The following is an 11,263-nucleotide window of genomic DNA, read 5'->3' as shown; positions in this document are numbered from 1 at the left end:
GGGCTGTGGCCATGGCTGGGCGAGACAAGACTTGCTGCCCCTTTCATCAACGTTCGTGTAGGAGAGTGAAAATGAGCGAATCAGGATGCCTCATCCCGTCTACCAGTCCTTGGCGATGTCGAAAGACCACTCGAAAGTCAAATGGGTCTTCTTGTCGTCGTCAACGAAGCTGGAGATGGCGTTGTAGTGGCCACGGGCGAGCATGCCGGAGGGGGCGTCCTCCTCTTGGACTATGGATTGTCAGCCAACTGGGTTCAGAAACAAAAGTGAGCCGTTAAGGAGGGGGAAGCCTACAGCGCTTGGTGTAGGTGGTCTGCTTGTCGGTGTTGGGAGCATAGCTACCCTGCGAGGGGGGTCAGTCATCATCAATCAGAGCCGCTCGTGAACGGGGAGGGAAAACTTACCAGCATCTCAGAGTCCTTGCTGACCTTGATTCCCTTGCGCTTGACGACCTGGACGTACTGGAGACCGCTGAGAATCTCGTGCTGGACCTTGAAGGTGGCAACCATGGTGAACTTGGCACCCTCCTTGATCTTGAAGGGCTTGTCCTTCAGGCTGGCTTCGGAGCCGGGGGCGGACAGGTCGATGGTGACGGGGTCGCGGCCGGGGGACTCCATGGTCAGGGAGAGGATGATGCAGACACGGGGATCACTGGGGTCAGAGAGGTCCTTGCCGCCGCCGAGGCCGAGGGACTCCTTGTAGCGCTGGAGAGACTCATCGTTCTGGTCTGTTGCCGCGTTAGTCGGGGTGATTTCTCCATCTTCTTGGTCAAAGTCTCCAAGCTCGTATGTATCAACATTGACTCCATGAGCTGCTAGCACTGCGTTGGGTGAGGTGTAGAAGTCCCGGATGAGGGCTGGGTCTTGCCGTTGCTGCTGCGGCTGGGATTTGGGGGAGTTGGGAGGATTGGGGGGCACAGGTCGTGAGAGGGCTCTGGCTCGGTGAAGTTGGCTTTCCAAGGAGGCAAGCTCTGATATACCACCACCAGCTGCAGCAAGGGCTGGAGACTGGGCGCGAGACTCAGATGGGGTGTTGAGGGGTGCCGGAGGCACTTCAATGGAGTTGCGATGCTGCAAGGCGTTATGGCGGTTTTGGCGCCGCACAACCTGGCGCATACCCTCGTACAGTCTCTCCATATCGCGTTGATATTGCTTGTGTTTTTGTGTTTTGTTTTTTGTGCAGTACAGCAACTACCCAAAAACAAAGGTGAAGGCAGCCACTGGTGATGAGAAGCAGGTTTGATGGGAGTGATGTGATGGTGAAGGATGTGTGGTGAGGTGCTGGCAGTAGCTGGACAGGCAGGAGGAGCTCCTGTCCTGGGCGGTCTTGCCCAACTTGGAGCTCATGATGGTGTTTTTGCACGTATTCAGTGCTGAATAGCATGAGCACTTGCTGTCACCGAGGTGAGTGAGGAGCTCTGGGAGCTCTCTTCTGGCACACACCGATCTCTAACAAAGGTGCAGAGGTGAGGTGAGGGGCACACACAAAGGACCCATCCCCAGCTGTGTCGTCCACTCAGAGCATGATGTGGCAAAGGTAAAGGCAGACAATGGAGATAAAGACACGACACAAATCATACTGAAAGGGAATCAGGACTCACCCATCTTCTGGTATTCAGCGAGACTCTGCTTGGGCTGGGAGAGCTTGTAGCCCTGAGTCTCCTCAGGCATGGTGTCCTCTTGCTCGTGGGAAGCCATCTTGATGGTGGGGTATCGGTGAGAGCTTTGGATGGGAGAGTTGAATGTGTTGGGTATTGGCGGTGCTGGAAGAGGCTCTGGATATCGAACAACGGCAGCAGCAGCAGAGAGAAAGGCGGTGCGTAAGCTGAGATGAGAGATCTGTGACGATGTTCACTCTGGAGGAGAAGTTTAGGTTCAGGGTCGGTTGATGAGTTAAGGTAAGGCAGGCAAGGCACGGCAAGGCAAGGCAAGGCAAGGCAAGGCAAGGTAGTAGCTTTGCTGGAGGTTGGAGGCTGGAACCCGGAGGCAGGTACTCGGGGGTCAGGCGTGGCACGCTACGGCAAGCAGGTCACCGCTTCCTTCCATTCGATGCGTCCAGTCGACCAGACCACCTCAGCGACCAGCTAGACCTGGACGCTTCCTCATCCTCCTCCAATGCTTTTGCTGAGGTTGCCCCTCACGGCTCCCGGCCCAGGCCCAGCAGTGACCTGAAGGACTGGCCGCGGACAGGCCAACCGGCGGGCTGTGGGCGCTGGATGTGGGGCTCTGTGCTGTGGATTGTGGAGCCAGGACCGCCTACACTAGACGAAACGAGCTCTGCCATTGGCCGAAAGCGATGGTGGGGTTCGGCCTGCATTGATTGGCCGACATCTGGAACAGCATGGAACTTCACACACGAAACCAGGCACTTTTCCCACCTACCTACGGATACCGTCCACAGAGTAGGTCCTCGTTTGCATCTGCCAGCAGGTGTTGAGGCGTGGTAGTGTGCTGCGTAAACAGGAGAAGAAGAGGATCACGATTGCCTTCGTGCTTGCCGCATCTTGCTTCTGGTATCATCGGCATCCATGGCCTAGGTGTAGGTGGTGTCTGGATGGAGGTTTTGTTAAGAGGCAATACCCAACACAGGCACGTCTGGCCACTGCCCCTCCATGATGGCCGTTGAGACTGCAGGACGGTACAGAGTACCTTTCTGCGTAGCAATCTGCCCCTCATGGGTGTCATTGACGGCCAATCTCGATGCGGCGTGGAGGGGCAGAGGGGGCCATTCGTCGATATTGGCCAAGGTCTTTGGAGGAGCGGTCTGGACGACTGCAGCTCATGAGGGGCAGGGTCCTCAGGTAATTCGCTCGCTCCCGTGCCGTCTGCGACCGAGTCCGGTGCCTGGCCAGCCGCAATCAGGATGCCGGTGCCGACATTGACATTCTGCCGACCTGCCGCCGTTCCTGGGGTTCCTGAGTATGAGCATGAGCATGAGCTTGACAATTCCTAGACATGAACAACGCATGGCGGAGGAGGAGAACCATGTGGCTTGCGGAAGTCCATCCATCAGCCACCAGGATGCGGGGGTGTTCTGGTGGTTGACATGAACCTGCAGCTTGTGAATGCAGACCGAGAGGCTCTTCGTATCTTATCTCTCCACGCATCACGAATGCATGCCTATTTTATGCACATTGCATAACTGCTACGTATCCCCTCTGCCTCTGAGATGTAAATCATTCTCGCCTGCATCATCATCCGTGTCATCGCCATCTGACCGCAATTGCCAGACAGACACCCAAGAAGGAATATTTCTGTAGTCTGGAGCTATTGGTAGCAACACAGAGATGACGGCTTGGCTTCTCATGTTCGTTGCCCAGCCAGCGCCGCCGCCTCCATTTGGGCCCTGGGTCCGGCCCCTTGAAGCTCCGATCTGGGTATGGTGAGAGCTTCAGGCATTTACCCGCATCGCTAGATCGTCCTTTGTTTCCGAGAGGGTGCCTTCGCCTTGTCATTCACTGATCGGTTGGTCGCACATCAACGGTGACAGACAGCAACGTGGTAGTTGGATGACTTGGAGTGACGTGGTTGGCCCGTTGCAGCAGCCTACCTCATGAGCTCGATTTAGTAGCTATGGGTGCTAAGGTAACCCCCGCGCCTGTGGTCTGAGAGGCTCTCCTCACTGCTCGAAGCTTAGTCCTGGAGATGGTCGCTGCTCGTCTGGTTGCGACGAAGAGTGTGCGGCAAGGAGAGGGACAATCCATGTTGGGCGTGTGACCCTCATATCCGCGATGAAGCCACCGACAGCCCCTTGCACTGTGGCTCTTCCCCCCGCTTCTTGCTGCGAACGGTTCCCGGGATGCTCTGAGCTTTGCGCGTACGCGACGAGAATGTTGGGAATTTTTCGAGAGCGCTGAGCAAGAAGCAGGGACCAGCAGAGGTCTGCGACTGGAGCCTCAGAGAATGAGAGAGGAAAAGGTTCGGCTCTGCGACTTTGCGACGACTCTAGCCTAAGACTGAGGCAACGTGTGCTCAACCAGAGAAACCTTCGAGACGATCACCGCGGCCTGCCAATGGAAGAAAAGACCAGTCTTGCCAGGGGTCAAGCAACGGGAAAGGAGAGAAGGGGACCGTCGCATCTGGTGATTTCACTCCTGGTTTGCTCAGGGGACGACTTTTTTCGCTTCTTTTTTTCTCGAAGCGCGCCTTACCGTTTTGCATGCACCCTCTCTGGGGAAAGCACCAGGGGAGGGAGGAGGTGGTCTCCCAAGGTGGTAGGCAGGTGCAGTAGGCTAGTACATAGTTTTCGCATGCAAAATACACCAAGAAAGGAAGTATCTTCCTATGTCGCGTTTGCTCGTGTCTTCTTCATCGGGACGCTTCAGCCCATTCACCTTGCGAGCCCCCCATGCCCCCCAACTGCTGCTGGGACCCTTTTCACCCAAATTAACCCAATGAACAGAGGACTGCTGGACCCTCCCACTGCCCCCCGAATCATTGTCGGAGCTATCGATCGCAGCAGCTGGCGCAAGTGCTTGCTGCAAGTGCTACCCACTGTCGCTGGTGCTGCCGCTGCCGCTGCCATCGCTCCTCCTTCCCGTCGGTCGTTGCTGCTCCAGCAGGTCCAATTTGCGCGCGCGCGCCTGCCCATCCACACTTCTTCTCTTCTCGTCTCGCGCCCATCTCCTCATTCTCCTCTGTCTACCCTTTTTTTTTTCCCTCCATCACCCATCCTTTTGAGACACATCCGTCGCCCTTTGAGTTTTCTCACCCTTCGCCGGGACTCTGCTCCCGTTTGCTTGCTATACAAACCAATTCTAATCCTTTTCATTGACATCATCTCCACCCCTGCAACTATTTTACGCGACAGGTCTACCCGTCACGTCTCGCCAGCTCCCAACGAGTCCCGTAAGCGACACCATCGCCGCTTTTTTCGCGCGCCCAACGTACCATACAAGGTGCTCAGACTGACGCGCCGATTCACCTTTAGTCCTTTCCCGTCTCCTCCGATCAACCCTGACCGATTCCCGACATACGCCATCCGAGCAATCACCCCTCGGTTGCCTTGACGCGCATATCGCAACTACCCCAACTACTCGCCTTTAATCACCAATTCCGTCGACGCGCGCGCATCCCATTCTCACCTCAAAATGCCTTCGGCCACAGCTCCTGCCGTTGAGAGGCATCTGCCAACCAAGCACAATCCTCTATTGCTCGACGATGTGCCCCCTTGTAGGATGCCCTGTCGATCGCGCCCCCCGTGGACTTTTGCTCACACCCTCGCAGACAAGGACCTCGTTTCGCGTCGCCGACTCGGCCAGACCCAGCTGACAGCCAAGATGGTTAACGTTCCGGATGGCGACAGTGGTGCCCTCGGCGTCTTCGATTACGCTCACCTGCGTGCCCCCCTTCCCAAGGGTATCGTCTCTGGTATCTTCAAGTCGAGCCCTAACAGCTACTTCCTTATGCGGAGAAGTCATGACGGCTTCGTATCTGCTACCGGCATGTTCAAGGCCACCTTCCCTTACGCCGAGGCTTCCGAGGAGGAGGCTGAACGAAAGTACATCAAGTCCCTCGCGACTACGAGCCCCGAGGAGACTGCTGGCAACGTTTGGATTCCTCCTGAGCACGCCCTTACCCTGGCTGAGGAGTATCGCATCCTGCCCTGGATTCGCGCTCTACTCGACCCCGCCAACATCTCTGTCTCCAATACTCCTGATAGCCCGCCCAAGAAGATCACCGCACCCCCCAAGTTCGAGTTCGTGAAGCCGACTCCCAGCCTGGCTCCTCCTGCCACTCCCACAACCCTCCGCAGATCCCGCCGCTCGGCCAGCCCAACCAAGACGGTTATCCCTAGACCTACCAGATCGCCTCGGAAGCGCAGGGCGAAGGCCGACTCGGTCGAGCCCCGCGAGACAACGCCCGCCCTCTCTACCACTAAGCTCGAAATCAACGGTGTCATCAGCGAGGACAAGAACGCAGAGGCCGAGGTTGAAACTATTATCAAGACTGTTGAGGCAGAGCCTGCAGTTGTACTCGACCCGAGAGAGGAGGAGCCCAAGGCTAAGGTCTTCGTTGACCAGGACGTCAAGACAGATGAGGATGGGAACGAGAAGAAGACCACCTCCGTCTCACTCGAGCTTCCTCTGATGAGCTCTCAGCCCCCTAGCGCTGAGGAGACGGCTCGTATGATTGCCGAGGCTAGACAGATGGTCGAGGCCGCGAAACAAGAAGGCGGCAACAAGAAGGGCAAGCGTGGAGCCGAGCAAATTTCAACAGGGGACGACGAGGATGAGAAGAAGGATGGTGTGGCTGCCGCTGCGGAAGAGCCTCGCTCAAAGAAGGCCAAAACACAAGAGGCCGCCCAGGTCCAAATCAAGAAGCAGGGCATGCGCAAGCGCGCTCTGTTTGGCATGACCGCGCTATCAGTGGCCGTTGGGTACGTTCTTATGGTGCTTCACTAGCGATACGATCGATGCTAACAGTATCCATAGTGCATTTTCTTACTTTACCGGTTCGTTCTAAGGTATCCTCGTAAATATTGAGGACACATTCTGGGGCGGCTTTCAAAATTGAGTAGCATTTGGATGAGTCGGGTGGTCTGGCCAACGGAGCAACGGAGTTTCCGGTTGCTCTTGGGATGTTGCTGGGATGGCAGACCTGGTGGCACAATTTTTAACATCGCTTATTGCCTTTCTTTCATTCATACCCAAATAGAGCCTCGGGGACAGACCCAGGCCGGCTTTCTTTTACTCGGGAATTGTTGATGTGGGGACAAACTATGTGTATATTGGAAGCGCCTTCTGGGCGAAAAGGCGACACGGAGGGCGAGTCACGGTTCAGGATTGACGGGTATTGTAACCGATGTATCGTTCTGGTGCTTGCTTTGTTTGCGCACGAGCATGGAGGGATGTACAGATGTCGAGTTGTCTTAGGTATCGTGATGTTTCGGCGTTGTCCAGTTGGATGTACTCGCTCATTCGCAGTAAGCACCGGTTTACAGATGAATCGAATCCATTGTTCTCGAATTGATCAGTTCTCACTGAGCTCATCCGCGTATCCCTGGCCGAGCGCCAAAAAAAAAAAGATGCCAGGCAGGCCAACTACACCGTCGTCGGTGTCTCGAAGCTTTCTCGGTCGGGTCCCTCTTTTTCTCCAATCCGGGGCCGCTGACGCCACCTCATGCATGGGGGAGGAGGGGCAGGGGCCGTTTGGGGGTACAACATCATGGTCTCGGGTCGGGCCAAGGTCATCCGCGCGCACCTCTCGTCTCGTCACACTGGTGGCTAACACCGGCAATGGCCGGCTCCCCGGATAAGCGTAACCCTCCCCGCAGTATGAGGAGCTTGGGGTAGCTCGGTTGGAATGCGCCTCGTCTAGCCGCGCGAGCTCGATCGTGGAGGGGGGATTGGACTTTTTGTTTCTATGCACTGCCGTTTTCAAGTCTCTCGGAATTACCACTCGACTCTATTCACTTTACTTGACTTGTTTGCTATTGAAAGATGCGTTCGAGCTCGCTACGGACCCTCCGAGTTGCCCAACGGCGTGGGTTTGCGACCACGCCGCGTCGCTTGGATAGTTATGGCTTCATCGGCTTGGGGCAGATGGTGAGATTCCCGACGGCTTCCACGTTATGGCATCTTGACCGAACCCAGCAATTGACTGAACTACTTAGGGTTATCAAATGGCCAAGAACCTCCAGTCAAAGTTGAGCACCAAAGATGAGATCCGCATCTTCGATATCAACAAGGACGCTGTCTCGAACCTGGCTAAGGAGATGGGACAGTCGCAGACTGGCGGCGCCAAGGTTGCCATTGTGGACAGCGCGAGGGATGCCTCGACAGAAGCAGTACGTTGGCTCTTCCACATGAATCTCGTTTTTTGGCGTTTCAAATATGTCACTGGCAATGCTTATTCTCCCGTCTTGGCCGGATGGTGTGTTTTTCTTTGGTCTTCTTGTCAAACGTCTTGAAGCGAGGCAAAACTAACAAACCCAGGACACCGTTATAACAGTTCTACCAGAACCATCCCACGTAAAATCAGTTTACAAGTCTATCCTCACAGACCTCCCCTCTCGTCCACGCATCTTCATAGACTGCTCCACAATCGACCCCTCGTCCTCCCGCGAAGTCGCCGCCTCCGTCGCAGCAGCACAGCCGTCGGGCATCTTCGTCGACGCCCCCATGTCGGGCGGCGTCGTTGGCGCCACGGCCGGCACTCTGACGTTCATGCTCGGCTGCGAAGAATCCCATCTCGCGCGCATCGAGCCCGTCCTTCTCCGCATGGGCCGGCGCGTGCTGCACTGCGGACCGCAGGGAACCGGTCTCTCCGCGAAGCTGGCGAACAATTATCTGCTGGCGATCAACAACATCGCCACTGCCGAAGCGATGAATCTCGGTATCAAGTGGGGACTCGATCCGAAAGTGCTTGCGGGCGTGATCAACGTCAGCACGGGCAAGTGCTGGCCCAGCGAGGTGAACAACCCTGTCAAGGGCGTCGTCGAGGGAAGCCCGGCGGGGAGAGACTACAAGGGCGGTTTCGGGATCGGGCTGATGAAGAAGGACCTGGGGCTCGCTGTTGTCGCTGCCAAGGAGGCCGGGGCGAAGTTGGAGCTCGCTGACCGCGCGACGGAGGTGTACGCTTCTGCAGAGGCGGAGGAGAGGTGTAAGGGGCGAGATTTCTCGGTCGTTTACCGATACCTTGGAGGTGAAAAGTCATGATTGGCCAGTTTCGCTGTTAGAAAATTGAAGAATAGAGAGATTGGATGTTACTTGCGAAGAACGTCGGCCCAGCCAGCCGTTGATGGTCCAGGAGTGACTCTTTTCCCCCCTTTCAAAACAGATCTTTGCTCCTTGCGCCACCACTGCGCCCTTGCTTTCGCCTCCTCGGGGCCGAGATGATCGAGACACAGCTCGCAAGTGTAAAGCTTCGGCTTGGGGTGTCTATGGCTTGCATCGATCAGAGTATACCCGGGTGCGACCTTCAACGCTTCGAATTCCAGACCGGAGGGGTTGAGCGCCGGGTCGGCGGGGTCCGGATCAGGGGTCGGGTCACGGAGGACACCGCAGTGGGGTCCAGAAGCCGGAGCTGCGGGGCATTTTTCAAGTTTGCCAGAGGGCTTGGCGGCCCGAGTATTGCAGATGCTGCAAATATGGAGAATTACGTTCGCGTAGCACATGGTTGTGTTGTGCGATGTGGTGGGTGATTGTCCATGGACCGGAGTGTTGGATATACCTATGATTAAACGACATGAAAAGAGAAGTATATGGACCTAGCTGAACAGCGCAGAGACTTGTGGCAAATTCTAGTCTTGAACAGTTTGTTGATTTCGAGATCATTGAGATGTGCAAAAAGGTGTTGTCTCGAGTGCTCAATCAAAGGAGCAAAAGCCCGGCAGAAAGTCCTTAGTATCAAAGACGACGGGAGGCAACCCCGAGGCACAGGCATCAAACCATCAAAGAATCGGATAGCATGGGCTGGAATGAACATAAACCATTGAAGTTCAATCAGTGCTGGTAAACGCACTTCTAACGATTCTGATCGAATCTAATGTATCATCCCTATTTGGACGTTGCCATTTGAGATGGGACTTCATCCTTATCTATCAAACCAAGATGCTCTCTCGACGCTCCAAACCGAGATGACATTTTTATGCCGACTCTCGTCCGGATTCAACCTTTGTGCCTTCCGGCGTCGTTGTGGTAGTTTGGCTCTTCTCGCTCACCTCAACCTTGCGCGCGTTGGCCATCGCCGGGAAGAAGACACCAGGGTGGAAGATCGTCAACAGGGACACGCAAACGAGGACGAGTCCGCCGTCGAGGATCATGAACGAGATCTCGTCTTGCATGATGTGGTTGCCCCATCCGCCTGCCATCTCAGCGATACTGTCTCGCCGTCAGTATCCATATCCCTTCATGTCAACGTTGTAAACTCACCGGTAGATGCAACGAATCATGACGCAGGCGTATGCCCCGATGATGCTGAAGATGAACATCCTAAACTTCTTCTGGTTCCAGAGCGTGAGCTCCGAGGGATCCGTGTCAGGGTCCCGCGCCCATCTCCTCACGCGAATGAAGTAGTCTGCGCCGGCAGCACCAAAAGCCATCAACACCACAACCTGCAGAACGATGCCCGCGATGATGGCGCGGTTGCCACCGTCCAGCAGAGACTTGTTCGTCTGCCCTGCGGCGGCGGCCAGCCCTCCTCCAATCGCCTGGATCACGAGGCAAGTCAGATCGGCCGGGAGGAAGATGAGCGGATAGAGGTGGGGCCGGATTCGTGAGAGGGCTGGGTTGAGGTTTGCGGAGACGTGCTTGAGGATGAGGTAGATTCCTGCGCAGATGAAGGTCGGGCCGAGGATGATGGTGCAGATTTGCATCTGGAAGGCGTCCTTGTTCCAGGGGTTCTCGTGGAGGAGCACACGACCGACGTAGCCTGGATCGTCCTTGTTAGTCTCGCGATGGAAGAAGCTTGGGGCAGGTGTTTGTGTTCGCCGGACGAAACATGGGATGATTGAGGCTCGTACCGACTGTTTCCAGGACACAACCGCCCGTGACGAGTGCCATGAAAGACCAGGTTCGCTTCCGTATGCCGAGGAAGGCTGATGTCAATACGACAAGGCCAAAGGCCACCGCGAAAAAGATGTTGGCACCAAGGTTTGGGTAGTAGGAAAGAACCGTCATGTCAACGGGACAGAGGCCCGAGACTTCGGTGCACTCCTTGAAGCGGCGACCAGCCCCTGTGCTGTTTGTCGACATGTTGGCGGTGTTTACTTCTAATCGAAAATCCCTATCGTGTTCTGCTTTCGGTGACTAAAAATCGCCCCAAAACGTATACGGCGCAGAGCGAGCCGCTCACAAGCAGCCTGTCGATTCTATTACTCGTCTTCGGAATGCTGCAAATGGCCTTGTCTGTAGTCTTCCGCGGAGCAGGGACCGAGTCAAATTATGTATGTATGAAATCGACAATGAAAAGAACGGAGATCAAGGGTCCAAACGAAACCAGGTGCAGATGCAGAGATGAAACGAACGAGACGCAGCAGTGTAAGCAACCATGGGCGCGCAGGATCTACATATATGTGTGCACGGAATCATCACTGCGCACCCTCTCTTCCTCCGTTGACCGGGGCAGTGAGGTGGATCTGGACAAACCAACCCTTCAAACGGCCGCCGCCCGAGTGCTGACGGGCCTGCGTGCCTGCCTGGGCTTCGATGACGGGAACGAGAAAACCGAGCCACGCGAGTATTTGCGGTCCGCTAGACAGACGAATCATTGAAATCAAGGTGCGGCGAACGGGAGGCGCTAAGCCTAGAGCCAAGATGTCA

The 11,263-nt window shown here is 55.8% G+C and overlaps 6 protein-coding genes across 6 annotated transcripts; 3 read left to right on the top strand and 3 right to left on the bottom strand.

The window, feature by feature from the left end:
• Window positions 1-99: 99 nt before the first annotated feature.
• On the bottom strand, window positions 100-1,697 carry CGGC5_v016479 (Rho GDP-dissociation inhibitor; the record flags this gene model as incomplete). The annotated part of the gene is made up of 4 exons (XM_032027000.1): window positions 100-230; window positions 295-343; window positions 405-727; window positions 1,601-1,697. The coding sequence occupies 4 exons, from the start codon at window positions 1,695-1,697 to the stop codon at window positions 100-102; spliced, it is 600 nt and encodes a 199-aa protein (XP_031876569.1).
• A 2,696-nt stretch (window positions 1,698-4,393) lies between these two features.
• On the top strand, window positions 4,394-5,008 carry CGGC5_v016478 (uncharacterized protein; the record flags this gene model as incomplete). The annotated part of the gene is made up of 3 exons (XM_066153523.1): window positions 4,394-4,561; window positions 4,810-4,847; window positions 4,930-5,008. 3 exons carry the CDS (start codon window positions 4,394-4,396, stop codon window positions 5,006-5,008), a joined length of 285 nt encoding a protein of 94 aa, XP_066007187.1.
• Window positions 5,009-5,089: 81 nt separating this feature from the next.
• bqt4 (Bouquet formation protein 4) lies at window positions 5,090-6,464 on the top strand (the record flags this gene model as incomplete). The annotated part of the gene is made up of 3 exons (XM_032027002.1): window positions 5,090-5,171; window positions 5,226-6,378; window positions 6,434-6,464. The coding sequence occupies 3 exons, from the start codon at window positions 5,090-5,092 to the stop codon at window positions 6,462-6,464; spliced, it is 1,266 nt and encodes a 421-aa protein (XP_031876600.1).
• A 977-nt stretch (window positions 6,465-7,441) lies between these two features.
• Window positions 7,442-8,659, top strand: CGGC5_v016476 (putative 3-hydroxyisobutyrate dehydrogenase; the record flags this gene model as incomplete). The annotated part of the gene is made up of 3 exons (XM_032027003.1): window positions 7,442-7,546; window positions 7,615-7,788; window positions 7,937-8,659. 3 exons carry the CDS (start codon window positions 7,442-7,444, stop codon window positions 8,657-8,659), a joined length of 1,002 nt encoding a protein of 333 aa, XP_031876567.1.
• A 47-nt stretch (window positions 8,660-8,706) lies between these two features.
• On the bottom strand, window positions 8,707-9,117 carry CGGC5_v016475 (uncharacterized protein; the record flags this gene model as incomplete). Its single annotated transcript, XM_032027004.1, has 1 exon — window positions 8,707-9,117. The coding sequence occupies one exon, from the start codon at window positions 9,115-9,117 to the stop codon at window positions 8,707-8,709; it is 411 nt and encodes a 136-aa protein (XP_031876566.1).
• A 471-nt stretch (window positions 9,118-9,588) lies between these two features.
• Window positions 9,589-10,696, bottom strand: RSB1-3 (Sphingoid long-chain base transporter RSB1; the record flags this gene model as incomplete). The annotated part of the gene is made up of 3 exons (XM_032027005.1): window positions 9,589-9,823; window positions 9,875-10,373; window positions 10,465-10,696. 3 exons carry the CDS (start codon window positions 10,694-10,696, stop codon window positions 9,589-9,591), a joined length of 966 nt encoding a protein of 321 aa, XP_031876573.1.
• Between the last annotated feature and the right edge of the window lie 567 nt (window positions 10,697-11,263).

The sequence above is a fragment of the Colletotrichum fructicola genome (assembly GCF_000319635.2).
Source record: "Colletotrichum fructicola Nara gc5 chromosome Unknown KSG_Nara_v1_contig10, whole genome shotgun sequence".
NCBI lineage: Eukaryota > Fungi > Ascomycota > Sordariomycetes > Glomerellales > Glomerellaceae > Colletotrichum > Colletotrichum fructicola.
Note: the sequence above shows the minus strand (reverse complement) of the source record. Positions and strands in the feature narration are given on the sequence as shown.